This window comes from Pezoporus occidentalis, unplaced genomic scaffold (genome assembly GCF_034315485.1).
Source record: "Pezoporus occidentalis ecotype Australia unplaced genomic scaffold, CSIRO_AGI_Poc_V1 ctg196, whole genome shotgun sequence".
Taxonomy (NCBI): Eukaryota; Metazoa; Chordata; class Aves; order Psittaciformes; family Psittacidae; genus Pezoporus; species Pezoporus occidentalis.
Window position 1 is genome coordinate 1,514,018 of NW_026913811.1, and position 17,760 is coordinate 1,531,777.

General features: G+C 37.6%; 1 protein-coding gene across 2 annotated transcripts in view; it reads left to right on the forward strand.

Annotated features, from left to right (window-relative positions):
• MEGF10 (multiple EGF like domains 10) overlaps nt 1-17,760 on the forward strand; it is a 99,170-nt gene that overhangs the window by 18,965 nt on the left and 62,445 nt on the right. For both annotated transcript variants that reach the window (XM_062617443.1, XM_062617442.1), the window contains exons 2-4: nt 7,306-7,437; nt 9,974-10,075; nt 11,483-11,583. In XM_062617443.1, the coding sequence (XP_062473427.1) occupies nt 7,322-7,437; nt 9,974-10,075; nt 11,483-11,583 (319 nt within the window). In that variant the 5' untranslated portion in view covers nt 7,306-7,321. The remainder of the gene's footprint in view (nt 1-7,305; nt 7,438-9,973; nt 10,076-11,482; nt 11,584-17,760) is intronic.

Below are 17,760 nucleotides of genomic sequence, written 5' to 3' on the forward strand. Positions count from 1 at the left end.
CAATAGTTCATTGGCAAACAGGCAGTCATCTGGGGAATGGCAGCCTCCAAAGATCTACACACACTGAAGAGATGATTGAGGGCAGCCTTTCTAAAACCAGGCTGCTATATGCCATTCCCTGTGTGTGGAAGAGGATCTACTCTTGGCTTCAAGTTGTCCTGCAGTGACAAGGAGAACATTGCCATTATCCCAAAATATGACTCTGAGGCAATGATACCATCCACAATACAGACACATCTTGCGCAGATTTCCAGTGGTCTGTCTTTACAAAATTGGTTTATTACAAACTCTTTTTAGAGAAAGTTTCCTTTTATTTCTCCTTTCTCACCTCATGCATAGCTTTTCTGTTCCAATGCTTACTCTTGTTTCATTATTTATCTTGGGATGAAGCAGCATTATGCATCTTGAGGAATTTCCCCTTTTTTTTTTTTTTTTTTTTTTTTTATGGGAGCCTGAAGCAATAAAATATTGCTCTGTAATACCCAGACCAGAAATATGTAATAAGTATACTTACATGGTTCACTTAAAGTGTCTTGTGTAAAAGAGGTATTATCAGGGTTTATGTTCTTGCTGTTATTGCATCTTCTAAAAAGCATGCTTTTCTGATACTTTGATTTGGATTCTAGAGAGCCTTAACTGTCTTATTTTGTAACTTTTCATCTGAATGGAAAGTAACTGGATAATCTTTTGGTTTAGCCAAAAGATTTTTGTTAACAGTTCATCCAATTGACTTCCATGTAAATAAACACACAGTACCATGTGCTGTAAATAACCTTAATGATCACAGGTTTGCTTGTTCAAGACCTATACTAGTTATCTGCCTGGAAAAAAAAAATAAAATCTTTCAATGTGGACAGTGCTCTGATTTAGTGGACAATGACAGCTACAGTGAAGTGACCCCATGCTTGTGATGTTTGGCAGCCTGCCTTTGAGGAATAATAATGAGTCCATCTGCAAAGGATCTGGCATGCTGGCATTTGTCTTTACCATGCCTCCTTGCCTTGTACAAACTTGACTTCCAGTGAACTTTCTTTCCCTCTCCTTTTAATACTAATTTGAGGGAGAAGAGGATGTATCAATGGATATATCTTCCCTGCCAGTTTAGTGGATAAAGAAAATCTCACTGTATCATGAGAGTGTTGCATGGCAGTAGGTGAGATTGATGGGCCAAAAGGTGTCTTGCTTTTCAAGAGGCCAGAAGTTCCTAGGGAAATGCTTATCTGATCATTTACAGTAAGAAAAAAATCTTGTAAAAGGTACTGCTGAGTGACTTGCAAGTGAATACAGCGGCCTTGAGGACCCTGTTTGTGTTGGTTGTGCATTATTGCTGTGCTTTTGGGTCTGTATTGCAGCATGATGCTCAGATGTGTAGTGCTATGGAGGGGTCAGCCATCTAAGACTGTGCCATGGTGCTGGGTTGCTTTGCTAGTATAAGGCTAGATGTTTGCTGAGTGTCAGAGATTTCTGGTTTGTCCATTGTTTGGAATTACCTTGTTTCATTTTGGAAATGGAACTGTCCTTATAATTGCAGTCCAAAAGGTTGTTTGACACTTAGAAAACAATATATAGTGTAATGGCTCCCAGTCTCTCCAGGCTTCCACCTGAAAGATTTCCTGTTCAAGTAGAAGGTGCCTAGTCCAAAATACAGATTAACAGGTGCTCTCTGTTATTTAAAATCAGATCATGTACTGTTGCATTTTCATTTAGAAGGAATAGTGCAGATACGCCGCCTGTGAAATGATAACATTGCTTAAGGGATCGTGATGCCATAGCTTTCAAAACAGGTATTTCCATGACTTATGAGTGAATAAAGCTGGCTGTCTTCCATACTTGTGGGTTATCAGGGGGTTCACTGAAACTTTAAAGTTCAAGAATTCTTCACTTCTGTAAACTCCAGTTTAAATGATCACTGGATTTGTAAATTACTGGGCATAAGGCCAGAACACATACACAAACATTGTGATTACAGAAATCTAATTTTCTTAGAAATATCTGATAGTTAGAAAAATAAAAATGATCTAATCTACTAATTGAAGAAAAATGGCAATTCATTAATGATTTATTTTTGTTAGTAACATGGTACTTTGAAAAAGTAGAAGTGTATCTGTCTCCATGAAAGAGACTTGCTCCAGCACACTTAGCCTTTGTTTTGGTTATACTTCAGGTACCAGTCTAAATTGTTTTTCCATTTCATGCACTTAGTCCATTTTAAATACCTTTGGACTCTTCAAATGTGTCATTTTGCTTCACTTTGCATCCCGGTAACTAACGAATTTGAGACTTTGCATTGTAACTGTTTTTGACTGACTTAGGGGTACTTTGTTTTTCATGCAAGATGGGCTAGTATTTGGGAAGGGAAGCCTGAGATGCGGCTGCATTGCCTTGTGTGCCTAAACTTGACTTAATTGGCATAAATGGCTGTGACCCTCTAAGGGACCTTAGGAGTGAAAAAGCTTGTAGAAGAATAAACATGTGAAGAGGAAAACTGGAGGGACTATTTTGTGTGGTGGGGTATGAAATAAGGAAATTAATAGTATGTTTTGAAGGAGAGCCCAGTGATTGGGTTAGTATTGTTTGTGGCTAGTCATTTGTTTAGGTAGTTCATCAGCTAGTCTAGGGTCTTTATGATAATGCTCCTATTCAGTTTAATTCATATTTGGTTTATGAGTGAGGTTTCATGTGACACAGCATCAAACTGATTTACTGATTTCCAAAGGAAAAACGCCTTATGCTCTCCACCCATTAATTCTCTAATGTAATCAATAAAAGCAATCAGTTCTTTTCATGGAAGTTAACATGGGACTAATCATCTTTGACAAGATTAGGTCAGATTCAAATTTTGTTTTGCCTGACATTGGTAGTGTGTAGGATGTTTTTATAAACAAACTGTGCCTCTGATAGAGGATCTGAAACTCAGGACTGAGAAGAGTGTAGTGCTATGAAAAACACTGTGCAGGAAGTGAAGGACCAAACAAATCTTCCCCAGAAAATCTTGAGAAAAAATTCTGGGGCCATGATTTCCAGTTTAAGGTATCAATCACAAAGTCTGTTATGGGATACCGGCTTGATCATGCTCTGGAGAGCATGAAGGCAGGGGCATCAGCAATGGGCTCTGCAGTAACAACTGTGTTGTTTGCAGTTCAGTCTGGAAATTTAACTGTGATGGACAGAATGAAGATTTTTTAAACTAGCATTTGCAGTACGTGCTGATGAATGCAATGTACTGTAATTAAGACCAGCCCATGGGATTACAGCCCAGAGAGCTGTTCAACATACTCATCATCAACATACTCAGTATCACTGCAGAAAGCAGAAATGCATCAAGTAAAACCATACAGGTACCATGACAGAATACGGAAAGTACTATTCTGTAGTTCATCTTGCAACTAGCTGGCATATTCCTGCTGCATTTTTTATGTTGCATTGGTAAAAAATGCTTTTGTGACTGTAATGAGAAAGCTACATCAGCATTTCCCTTGATCTTGGGTCTATTATGTCATGTTAGCAACTGCATTGTACTGTTCTCTGTTGCTCATGCAGTTCTAATCCTGCTTAATTCACCAGCACCATTTGATTCTGCTGACCCAAAAGTACTTGGCTCTCACCCTTGAGCAATCTTCACTTCTTTTACATTTTGCATTGTTTTGTCTTCCCTGCTCCCCCAGTTCCACTTGTATTTACCTTTTGTTATGACAAATCTGAGGGAGAGCTGGGTGTCCAGAAGTTTGCTTACTGCTCTGCTGTGGGTACATGGAGAAATTAATTTGTAGCTGTGTCTCAGTTTTCACCGATTAAAGGAGAAGCATTTGTTTGCTTTTTATAGTTACCTACTCTTTTTCTGGTTTTGATCCTGACTTCTATAGGAAAAGAAACCAAAGCAAAACGTGCAAAACTGTTAACATATTTAGTAGTGGCACAGGAAGTGCCTACAAATTTCAGATGATGGGTAGTAATGGTTAACTGTTTGTGTTTGTATGGTGCACATGCAGGCTTTTTCAACTGCTTACTAGTGAGACAAATGCAGTTTGTGTAGTTACTGCCATTAAAATGTATTTTGAGGGACTTACAGGAGTATATTTTTGGGATACCTGCACACCTGTTACTCCATTTTAAAATGAGCTTGTTAGTAATTAATAGTATGCCTTAGGATGATCAGGTTAATTTTTTTATTTGACTTATTGATGACTGTTAATATCTTCCTTTGCTGAAGTAAGCATATAATGAGTTAATTTTCCTTAATCAGATTACAGAGTTTTAGGAAGTAGTCTGTGGCTGCTTTATGCAATTGCAGTGTTTTCCTGTCAATATTTTTAAACCATGGGCCTGCCTTAAAGTCTAGGGAAACAGAGAAGTGTGTAAGCTAAACAGACCTCTTAGTTTAGAACCTTCAGAACCTTCCAAATAGAGAACCTTCTTTAAAGATCCTGCCCAAATGAAAATAATGATGGAGCTTTGCCAACTAAATTTTTTTTCCTCAAATAGTATAAAAAATGTTAGGATGATAAGATTTTTAGTGTTCTGTTAAAACATATGTGTTTTGTGGTGTACTTTAGTGGAAGAAAGACCTGGCAGTAAAACACTGTGGGCTAGTTTGAATTTGTTGTGTGTTCAGACGGATTGTAAAGTCAGAGACTTCACCCGTGCTGAGGGGGTCGTACATGCTGGTTAACACTCAAAATGATGGGAAAATGTATTTTGCTCACTCCAATATGAAGCTTGAAAAAGTCTGTTTTTTTTCTTTGCCCCCTGTATATGCAAACATGTTGCTGGATATTGGAAAGTATTTTGGGGACAACCATTTGCTGCTTTGAAGGTCTTTTTCATGGAGATTAACAGTGCTACTCATGGTATAAAGCTCAATGCCTGGTAGCAAAATTCCTGTTTACTGCTCAGGAACATAAATTATACAATGTGGTGTAGGAGGTCAGAGGAGTTTTCAGTTTTAGCATGAGGTATATACTCTCTCATGCATATGCTGATAACTAATTTGCATACAGAATACATTCTCCAACATAGCATTTTCAGTACTCAAACCACAGGTTCTATGGTATATATAGGTAGTGAAGATACTGATGCATTATTGAGTGACATAAGCAATATATAATATGAAAAGTGAGTCTCTGAACAGGGCATCTCCGTGCAAACTGTAGACAGCAAGAGTTAAATGAGTCATCTACATTTTTTATTGCTAATGTAAACACTTTAGCAATGCTAATCAGTTGTACTGATTTTCTGTTTTGATTTTCCTTAATAATTAAGCCAAAGATCTGGAATGCAATCAAGTTTTACACTAGGGGGCTCATGCAAATGATTTTTTTTAAATAGGATTTTATTTTAAATTTTGTTAAGTGCATCCAAATAGGAAAGTTGCTGAAATTGAGAATTAAAGAAAAAAAGGAAATACAGTTTACAGTCTGCATAATCAAAGTGACTATTCTCAATGAGGGAAATCACCACTTTGTTGAAATTATTAGCTGAAAACACAGCTGCTTTTACTGCTTTTTGAACAACTGCACACTAACTACTTTGCTATGCAGTGTGCATGCAGAGAAACAGTTACAGACCATGAAATGTCTTTCAGCAGCCCTGATTTTTCAAGAGGGATTTAGCAAAATGGGATCATCTCTGTATACTCAGGTACCTTATAAATAATAGTTTCTTTTTGTATGCTTTTTTTTATGCTGACTTCTGAAGAAGGTATTGTAAAGTAAGACTATTTCATCTGTCTCCCTTTTTTTTTGTTATTTTTATTCTGGCCCAGCAGACATTTTTTCTTATAATAAAGTTATTGGTGTGGTTTGCTTTATTCTGTTCCATAATATTTACAGTAAGAAATTTCTACTTCTGATTAATTTACTTTGTTAAAAATACTGGTATTATTTAAAACCAGACATATTTATTAGAATTTATTTTCTTAACTACAGATTAGACTCGATATCTTTTAAAAAAAAACCAACAAAACTCTGTAGCCACATGCTGTTAAATTTCATGTGAAAACAGGGATATAAAGTCAAATGTTCACTGAAAGGGAAATGTAGCAGTTTGTTACAAATTACCTTCTACTAGCATTCAGTCTGGCATTTGTGGATTAATGGCAGGTTGGATTAAAAGTATTTCAATATGCAAACTAAAATTGTTTGCTTGAAAAGAAACATGGACCTAGTCAGAGTGTTGGGACAATATTTTAGATTCTTATGCTATTACTTTTTTTGTTATCAAAGTGTTTAGTCTGTTTGGAAATTGTACAGCTGGCAGAGGAGGGGGTATTTTTGCAAAACTGTATTGGGAATTCATCTATAAAGAGCAGGATAATGTGAGGCTGTTTGTTAACAATGAAGAGTCTTTTAGCCCTTCCCATGATTGTTTGCATGAAAATTACTGTATATAAAATTAATGTTATTTAATAAAAGAACCATGCCATTGTTTGCAAGTCATGACCTTGCATTGCACCTTCCAGTAGTGTAGCATCTTGAAGTACTGATAAGTATTCATACACATATATAATTTAATTTATACGTTTGCATTGGAAAACACCACGACTCCCTGAGTCCTATGGAGTATCTTGTACTGGATTTTGTTGCTCTGACTTGCATGTCTCCATATGATGCCTGGGTCCTGTAGGAAGGTAGTTTATGGAGATACTGAGGTCAAGGTAGTGCCCAGGTGTTAGGGTACAGGCTTTTCCAAGGAGACCCTGGGCATTACCTCTCCTTGGTGGCCTGGGCCCAGGCACTAGCGCTTCCTTAGGGAGGCCACATAGTGAAGGCAGTGTGTAATTTTGGGGAAGAGCTGTTTACGAAAGATGCTGCTTGAGATGGAGTGTTATGTGGTGTTTTCAGGAGGCCGGTGTAGGCTGCAGGAGTTGGGGATGCTGCTGACAATGGAGTAGCACAGACCCCTCCTTGTAAGTGATGCGCAGGATTTCCAGTGGTGTGTCATCAGCTGAACCTTTCTACACTTGCTGTCTTGAGCAAATGCCAGCCTTTATTTTAAATTGTAGCTCTGTCATTTGGTGTGGACAAACTGTCACTAAACAGCCTCTGAGCGTGGCTGCTTGCAATTTGATGGGACAGTGGGACCTCTAAAATGTAGTTTGTTCACCACCTGGCTGCCCTGCCATTCATGTGAAACTACTTCATTTGGGTTCTTCCAAAATAGGCATGGTACTGCTACTGCTGGATAAGCAGTGTGTGTTTCTTGAAGTACCTGTTGCTTGATATCATGTATATTGATTATAGATGGGTCAACAGTTTTACCTCCTTTATAATCTGTATAATAACATGTTATAAATATTTTTTCATACAGCCACCTTTTTGGAAAGATGACTCTTCACTTGAGGTCTTTGTTTGGCTTCCCTGTCATACTCCTGTACCATTGGATGGGGACAACTTTATCTTTGAATCTGGAAGATCCCAATGTGTGTAGCCACTGGGAAAGGTAATGTTTTCTTCTGGAAAATACATGACATGAATTCTGATTGTAATAATTTTGGTTTTACTTAGCAGATTTTAAATGATTTAAAGCTTTTAGTTGAGTAATGAGCTGGGGAAAAAATTCACGTTACTGCATAGGCAAGGTAAGTTCATGGAGAAGTAAAAGACTATTTCACACTGGGCTGAAATGCAGTCATTTTTGCAGTAGGGTGTTAGGATGTGAAAACCACTACAGTGGCACCAGCAATGTTACACAACCACCTGGGTATAAGAAGTGAATAAAAATAGATTTTTCAATTTAAGTGAAAAGAAGCTTTTACATATGCAAAAGATAATTAACCATATTGGAGTTTGGCCAAAATTTGATTATGTTGATTCTTTCTAACTCAATTTCTCATTCACAGAATCTGAATTAAGATCTGGTTTGTGTTTGGGTTGTTTTTTTATTTTTTTTATTTTTATGTTCAGAGATTTTTGACATACAGAAAGAAATTAACCAGTTTAGTTGGCCCATTCTTTCACCTAGTTTCACATGAATAGCACACCACAATGGGTAGGGGAGGTTGAGCTAGAGGCATTTCTTTTCTTGTGTAAAGGTTATAGTAGTGAAATCAAGCTTTATGGTATTATTATTATTATGTATTATTATTATTATTATGGTTGATCAGCTAGTCCTTGAGACAGTCTAACTGTTCACTTGAGGACATCAAGTATTTCCTGCATTTACAGTAAACTGTATTTTGGGTTTAATCACTGGGAGTGTTGCAAAGACACTGTACATTTGTTTGCAATTGTTATGGCTGAATCTTTACAAAGAAAATGGAAAACTCTATTTACTTTTTAATAAAGTCTTTCCACAAAAAAAAAAAAAAATTCTCCAGGAATTTATTTGAGATTCATGTGAAGCATTAGGAGTCTCTGCCCCTACTGTTGTGTACAGTTTGGTTTATACAACAATGTGTATATGAAGTAGTTGCCATACAAACCATACAAATAGTTGCTTGCAGTATTCACCCCATAGGCTTTGTTTACTGCTTTTAGTGGTAAAAGCAGTTTTGAGGGAAGATATAAGGTAGCAAAAGCAAAGTGGGAGAAAAGCCCCAAATATAACTATTTACATTGCATGATGTATTTAAAAACAAACATCAAGATGTACAGAAAGCGAAATATACCTGGCCCATTTTATTGCATGAACTTTTTCCTTCTGCTGATTCTCAGGAATAGGGAGGAACTCCAAGTAAACGTACTGAAACATTCATGCTGTAGCTCAGAACAAGTGACAAAGGTACATAAGTATGAAAGTATACATAAAAAAGTATGAAAGTATACATATTTCATACATAAATATGAAAGTATACCCCAGCTACAAGCTATTTACTGCTGCTGTCACTGGCAGTGCTGCATGCTTTAAATAAATCTACCCCAGCCAGTAATAAATTGTTTTTTACAAATGAACCATGATCACAGCAAGAAGGGGGAGATTGTGCCCTGCCTTGAACAGAGAGCACACAGCCTCAGGCAGGCATCGGCACCCCATCAATGTTTTGTCAGACTAGGTCTGACAGCTGGATGGATTAGCATTGTTTACCTTCAGTTGGACATAGGAAAAACAGAGTGAGTTCCAGGCAGTTAGAGTAAGTGGGTCTAGATGTTTTTTCACTTAGTGTAGGTGATGACAGGAGGAAGAGGAGATTGTGGCTGTTAGCCTACAAAAGGTGGTAAGAGGTCAAAGGTCAAAGAGGGTGTGAGTGAAAGCCGGATGGGCTACATACTTAGTATTTTGGCTGGTCCTGTGAATTAGTCCCACAGCAGGAACTTGCCATGCATTCCTCTATTTTCTAACCCTCTTGTGCAATCAAGAACCGACTGATTGCCAGCACAATCAGCCTGCTGAAGAGTTTTCTAGGATGATGCAGTATTTTTCCCTTTTGCAACAGGGCTGTTTTCCTCTTCCTGCACTGACAACTTTGGAGGCTCTAGAGTTCAGAGTGTAGCTTCATTTCTAAGGCACTGTACTTATAATTTGGCAGAAAATAATAGTTTTTATGATAATAACAACATATATGTATGTTGTATAATAGAAGAATCCTCATTTTCTGGCTCTTAACTAGTTTTCCAGATATCCAGTGAGATTAGTAAAAGTTTATTGCCACAGGAGAACATGTGCTACATGCTACTTCAATTTGCTGCTCATTTGAGAGACAGGTGGTTTGGGTTTTTTAGATTTAGGCTTACATTACTTTTCTTTAGATGTTTAGTAGTACCATTTTATCAAATGTATTACACAGTAGAGACATGATAGCTCTCTGCATAAACTTGTTTCTTTGCTTCATGGAAGAAAAAACTTTTAATTGATATCTTCTGTATTGTGAAGTTAGCTGGTTTGTGTTTTACTTGAACTTTCTGTGAATTTTTGTTATTTTTATTGCAATATTTTGTTATTTTGTTATATTTATTCCTTTCTGTACTTTTACTCTGTAAAAGATACTTAAATCAGACTTGCTTCATAAACTCTCTGCTTGCTCTCTTTCTCTCCCCAGTTACTCAGTTACAGTGCAAGAGTCATATCCGCATCCTTTTGATCAAATTTACTACACCAGCTGTACTGACATCCTAAACTGGTTTAAGTGCACACGACACAGGTGATGTATAGTTGTTGATATTGTCCAACTGCTGATCTTATAGATATTTGTAAAGATTTTGTGTCTGGCAAACTCAAGCAGACGTTGGATATTTTAGCTCTAGTGACTAGTCTGTCTAACTGCTACAGTCTGTACCAACTGGAAGATGCTTGTCCAAGCAGCATCACATATGTTTTATCAACAGATTAGGGAGTAACATCCCATGGAGTGCTAACAGAAAACAGACAGTTTGAGAAAAAGCATGCAATGTACAAAATTAAATTCCTCAGACCCTGTGAGGTGTATTTGTAGAAAAATACCATGCAAGACCTTTTGCTGTTTGCAACCTTATGTTCTGGGGCAAGTGTATGCTACTTGACAGGAAAATAAAATATTTGTTAAAGAGAACTCCTTGTGCTTACAGAAAGTAAGCGAGGGGCAAATGATTAAAACTGGTGACAGCTATAAAAAGCATTTTCTCCAGAGAATGTCCTTATAAGTATTAACTGTCAGCAGCAGGAAAGGCTCCCTGGAGCTCAACAGCTGGAGGAGACAGATCAGTACAGACAGTACGTAAAAAGCAGATGCTGCATTCAAAGAGAGATTTTTATTTCTTTTTACCTATGACATTTATATACAAGCTGTTCTTTACTGGGAGTTCAGACTGTCTCAGATGTTGTGGAGATGCGTTTACTCATTGGTGGAGTATGTAGTCAGCAGGTGAGGTGAGGCAGGTTTGGAGATTTATGGACACGGTGAGGAGCAGAGAGGAGAGAATGATGAGATACACCACTTCTGATAAATACGACTTGCTCATGTCAGAAGGAAGCTGTATTTTCTGCAGTTCGTGATGGGTTTTTGTGCTGATACTCTGTGTACTGCTCACCATAGCCCTGCAGGGCTGCATTTGACAAAACACAGTCATCCTCACTGCCGGAGGCATGCTGTGCTGCCAGCTGCCTAGGGGGCCCTAGCTCTCCTTCAGCCCTCCTGTCTCTTCCCTTAAAAAGGACTATTCTCACATCTATGCTTCTAGAAAACCTGACTCACCCTTGGGAGGATGATCCCAAGAAGTTTTCCCCGTGGAAACTGATACCTGCAATGGTCCAGCAAACTGATTTGTATTGCCAGCCTTTAGCTTCCATAGAGAGTGCTAATGGCAAAGGCAGTGATGCTCTGGTTTGCATATTAGTTAAGTAGTCAAAATCCTTAACTGTTTTCCCTACTGTCTGGCCACCCACAGACATAAGGCTTGTTGTGGAACCAGTAGGACTCTTGAGCTCAGCGACAGGTAAATCAAGGTCTCTTTGAACCTTTTTTCTCTCCTCTTACTGATACCAGAATGTTTTTATAAAATATATAAGAATATTTATTATTTTGTTTCTGAACCATGAATTGTATGTAACAACCATTCATTCTTTTCTCTAGGATCAGTTACCGTACTGCCTACAGACATGGTGAAAAAACGATGTACAGGCGTAAATCCCAGTGCTGTCCTGGATTTTATGAAAGCAGGGAAATGTGTGTCCGTAAGTTTAGCTTCTAGTTGCTTTGAAATTCCATACATTTATCACAATGCTGGTTTGACTCTCCTTTGATGGGTGACTTGTGGAAGCTATTGTAGGGGCTCAGTTATTCATCAGTGGTGCACGTGCAGCTCTCGAAGTCAGTTGGTGTTGCAAATGACAGGATGATTGGATCTCAGATGTCTAAGTAACCAGCCTTGATGTGATTCTAAGTAATGATCATGTGGAAAATGCACAGCACAAGTGTCAGTACATTTTCCAACACAGTAAATAAATACAATGTTCAAAACCAGAAGAGAAATACGAGGTTTTGTCCTTAGTGCGGGCTCCGGTTGATCCCTATGCTTGGTCTGTGTTGCAGATACAGAGATCTGTAACAACTGTTTAAAGGTGGTAGCACCACCTTTTCATGTGACACATCCCTTACTCCGTATCTTCTGAAGTCTAAAGGGGGAAAAGCTGTGTCCAGAGTCTGGTGGTGGCTTGTGCTCAGCTCTTTCTCTTGTGCAGCCTTGTAAAGACCTAGGAAGGTCTGATTCCTCAAATGGTATTAGCTCAAAAGCATATCAAAAAGGCAGAATGAAAACAGAGCAGGTGTTAATCATAGAACCATAGAATCCAGAGCCCTAGAAGTGTATGATTAATAGTTTAACGTAGGGCTGTTCAAAGTCATACAGCAGGTTGGGTAGCTACATGCTCATGTCAGCAGGACTCAAGGCAGACAGCTTGTGATAGGCATGCAGTTCAGAAGGACAGCATATCCTTGGAGGCAGGCAAATGTGTAGGGCTACACATGGAAATGATTCAACAGTATTTCGAATTATTTGTCCCTGTGAATGTGCAGCATGGACTGCTGTGTTAAGTTTTCCAGAAGCCAGGGAACCAAATCTCTTCATCTTTTCATCTCCTTTTAGAAATGAGCTCATCAGGGGCAATCTTTTTTTCTGTAACGTCATTTGTGATGTTGACCTGTACATATAATTTCATTAATTTTAGAGAAAAGGCATGCATTATAATGAAAAAAAATACTATATCCTTTCCTTGGCTTCAGCTTTTCTAGTAGAGATTCAGAAAACCTGAGAAACATTATTGAACAATGTCAGAGGGACTGAGGGAAGATACTTCATTTTTTTTTCTGGAAATGTGAGTCTCTAAGAGCAGACCAGAAAGGGTCTGGAGCCTCTGGACTGCAGGGGCTGCCCTTGGGCTTGTTGCCTAGTTTCTGGGCAAGCAACCAGGTGGCAAGACTTGCCAGGAGAAAAAAAGGGAAACCCCCAGTTTATTGGGAAAGCCATGACATGTGAGCTCTTTTGGTGGCTGCTTGCATTTGAAGCTCTGTGTCACGCCTGAGTCAAACCCTGGCTTGGCTGGTCTGTGTAGGGTCCTGCTGGCAGGCTCCCTCTGCAGCAGGACCTGGACGGAGGCATATGTGAAAGACTGGCTCTATGTAACTCTCTATGGCACACTGCTTTACCTGGTGTTTTTTTTTTCTCAGTTGAGATTGAGAAATATGGAGATACATTCATTGCATTATTGTCTGCCTTGTGATGTCAGTGGTGAAGCACAGCATTCAAAGTGTGGTGAAATTTGTCCAGGAAAACATTCTGTGAAATAGCAGATAATGAGATTTGTCATTGCCACTGGATTTTGCACAGTTTAGCAGACAGCAGTGCAGTGGATAAGTCTTTGTGTTTTACCAATAAATCAGTCTGAAAATCAATATCAATATGTACACTAAATGTATTTATTCAATCCAAATACAAAATTGTTCCTTAATTTACACCATTCTGCTTGTTGTGAGGTGCATACTGGAAGTAACCAACAGGATTTATTTGTATCCCTGGCAATTATAACCTGTGAATGTCATAACACATCACACTATTCCCATTTATATTTTTGCTTTACAGCACTTCCTGGAATTTAAAAATGCAACAGTAAGATCTTTGATTTAAGCTGTTTTCTGCACATGGAAACGCAGGATCAAAATTATATTTTTAAAAATATTTTAAAATATTTGAAAAATGCATCTATCTGAGATCATATTGGCAATTTTTTTAACCTTTTTGTTTTTAATGTGTATATATTAGATTTACAATAACTATTTTCTAACTACATTTTGTTATTGTACAGCATTTGAATGATCATATTTAATTTTTAATTAAGGAGTATTATTTTTGAAGTATCTAATAGTTTGACTGATCATCTGAGAAGTATAATGATGAGCCTCATGTGACTACAGCTTTTGCATAGCTATAGTATATGTAGTAAATTAATTCTGTATTAACTTAGTACTACTGAAAACAGTAAATTCAGATCACATTGGTTGTACTAATCATAGAATCATAGAATAGTTTGGGTTGGAAAGGACCTTAAGATCATCTAGTTCCAACCCCCGCACCATGGGCAAGGACACCTCACACTAAACCATCTCACCCAAGGCTCTGTCCAGCCTGGCCTTGAACACCACCAGGGATGGAGCATTCACAACTTCCCTGGGCAGTCCATTCCAGTACCTCACCACCCTAACGGGAAAGAATTTCCTCCTTATATGTAACCTAAACTTCCCCTGTTTAAGTTTTAACCCATTACCCCTTGTCCTGTCACTACAGTCCCTAATGAAGAGTCCCTCCGCAGCACCCTTACTGGCCCCCTTCAGATACTGGAAGGCTGCTATGAGGTCTCCACGCAGCCTTCTCTTCTCCAGCTTGAACAGCCCCAACTTTCTCAGCCTGTCTTCATACGGGAGGTGCTTCAGCCTCCTCAGCATCCTCATGACCCTCCTCTGGACTTGCTCTAATAGCTCCATGTCCTTTTTATGTTGAGGACACCAGAACTGTGCACAATACTCCAGGTGAGGTCTCATGAGAGCAATTTTTTATTTTTGTTTCATAGAAGATGCCAAATGCTGATATTCAGGACATAACCTGCTCTGAATTTTGATACAATTTTTGAATGCCTCAGGCTCCAAATTGCATTAAAAGTAAAGATCCTTCAGTGGAGCTAACTTTACATTTATTTGGTGCTGTAATGGTTGACCCTGGAAGGCATTGAGAGACCTTCAGTCCTCATGATCTGCAAGTACAGCTGAAGATTCAAGGCAGAGAAGGAGCTCAGCAGTTAGTGGAAGGCAGCAAATATTTCATGCTTTCCATTGTTTCAACCAGCTTTCTTTGTAGTAAACTTGTACTTAATAGATGATGCCTGCATTCGCTGTGTATTTGCTAGTATTATTACTAGTCATCCAGTTGAACTTCGAAAGCAAGTGTGGTGCTGACAGCTGAGATCAAATGTAAGAGATAGTGTATGGGGAGGATTCTTTTTCTATGTCATCACAGCAGAACTATCAATGGCAGAAAGCCAACACAATATCTCTTCCTGCAAGAAAATGGCACCCCCACTGAAGAACACATACTCACCTTCCCCCTTTTTTATATGCAAAAAGAGAAGAGAATCAAAGCCTTCTGAAGTGTTGCAGATACCTTCATTTATGCTGATATTGCTCCACAATGTGCACAGCATTACCATTAGGGTAATTTTATTTTACATGGAGTTTTGATTATTATTTTCTTAGTGGAAGACGTAGGATGTTTCTAAAAGGCTATAATATTTATGGTGGTGTTGGTGTTTTGTTCATTTGTTCCTTTATTTGACTTCTCAATTCAGAAAGCTCAATTAGAAAATTCTACTGGTAGATGATTTTGGTATGACTTAACACTTCACTGAAATCTTATGATTTCCTTTTTAAAATAACAGAAATCTACAGTGTGAATACTCACCATTCACTGTTCTGCTAGAGGTAGTACTTACTTACTAGTTGCAGTGCCACTTCACAGCCTATAGTGGGAAGAGAATTAGTTGTCACTGCATAAAGAATTGTGAGAATGTGCAGACTCATGTTGCTAATCTGTAAATGTTATATTTGCAAAGAGAAAAGAATGAATAACAACCAGAGAAAAGCACTAGCTGAAATTTAAGTGGGAATAATTTTAGTCTTTTGGAGTCCAGTCTGAACAGATGAATTTGGATTTAACTTACGATACAAGACTTGTGACTCTGACTTCCATACTTGTTCCTCAGAACTTTCAATGGGTGAAACTTGTGTTATGTTTTCACTTTTTGATGAAAATTCCTTTTGTGTTTTGTCTTTGGATTCAGTGTGCGTATTTGTGTATATATACATATATATATACAATATGTATGTATGGAATATATGCATATATGGAAAATATGCAAACAGGCCTTTTCATCACTCATATGAAGATTTTTGGTTTTTTTTGTTCTACTCTAAATTAAAGATAACTGTTTTACTATAAACTGTCCAAATTGATACAAAATTGACTAATGCAATTGATAAGAAGATGACAGTCGCAGTAGAAATAGATACCTGTTAAGAGTTTTATGGAAAAGACCACCCCTGTACAGTCATCATGAGTTTAAAAAACAAAAAGTTTAGATCTGATGGACTTTCTGATCGGATCTGAATGTAGTTTATGTGCAGATACAGGTTCTTTTATTCCCATGTTCAGTGTAATAATTTTTTTTACAGATGCTGTCTCTTAGGGTTGTTAACTGTGATTCAGCTGCTATGAATCAGTTACCCTGTAAAGTGTATTTGTGTGTCTCATATATATTCACACACACAAAATTTTAATTGATCTTCATTGAAGTTATTTGGAAGCAGCAATATTTGTATTATACAACTTCCATCAGTGCTCGTTATCCAATATTTCTTCATCATTAAAGTCAGCAGAGTTTTGGCTGTCAAAACTCCCAACATTGCTACCTATAGATAACTTATGTAGAGGCTTACTAGTTACAGCCTTTTTTGAAGAGTTGTGTTAGATTTACCTTCTACTACTGGAAAACTGAAACACCTTTTCAGTGTCTGAAGAGCAGCTGCTGTTGATTTATGCTGTTGTGGCTAAGGAAAGAATACAGCTCTAATTTGTGAGATGACTTTGCATGGTGAAGACTCTGCCCCAAAGTTTCATCTGTTATACATTTTTTCTAAGACAACTCTATTGTATTATTTGTAGTAATTGATGATTATTTGCACAGTTTCATAGTATGTGCTGTAACACAGGGACTGTAGGAAGGACCTCTGTGCTCAGCATGCCATGAGGGGCAGTGCAAAGCGATGCTCAACGAGTTTCTTTGGTACCTTGCACTGGGTCCATTTCCTTATAATGTTTTTATTTTTGTATTTTTTTTTCCATCTTTTTCACAGATTAGATGATGGAATGTTTTAACGGTTTATTGGTAAGATTTTTCACACACTTGGTTTAGCAAGAGCTTCAGTTCCCAAGGTAGAATTTACTAGGCAGGAATCTTCAAAGATACAAGTAATTCATGTCTAGATATAAGACTAATTAAAAATTGTTATGTATTATTAAAAGTCATTATTTTCATAATAGAAAACAATGAACTAGCTTTCTTGTCTCATCTGATGTTTAAAAATTCATATTCTCTCTGTTCGTTTCTAATGAAGATCGTTCCAATGCATAGCTGAAAAATAGTAGAAATAAAAACTGAAAACAAAAATCAATTCTGCAACTAGTGGCTGGGATACTAGATAATGAAAGATTTTAATAATATATGTGATTGATTGCTGTATGGCTTTCCTTTTTCTTGGCTACACAAAATACATAAATGACTAATGTGCTACATCGTGTTTGATTAGGGAAAAAACGGGACATTTTTCAAGTATTTTTCCTAATTAATGTAGAGCATTTTCAATCCATTCAGAACAAATTTGATTCATGTATAGTCCCATTAAACTTACTGTAAACACCAACTTTGTCTTTTTCCCATCATTCACCTTGTGTTCATTGGCATACTAATCAGGGTCCTGTAGTAGTTTCTCTGGAAGTGTTAGTACAAAGAAAATTCTCATACTGTGTACATTTTTTAGGTTTTATTGTTGTTCAAGCTAGAAGGAAAGTATTACAGTGTGTATATTTTGGAAAGCTTAAGGGTATTTTGTGATGAATATGAAGCTAGTGAACTGCTGATTGTTGCAGATTCTTCCTTTCAGTGTGTTGTATTCTGAGATAGTTACATTGATGTGCTAGCTATCAGAACTATTTCAAATTGTTCTTAAAAGTTTCAAATAAAAGCTTTATTTCAAAGTAAGATTTAACTGTAGAAGTACATGCTTGCAAAAAAAACCCAAACCAACAA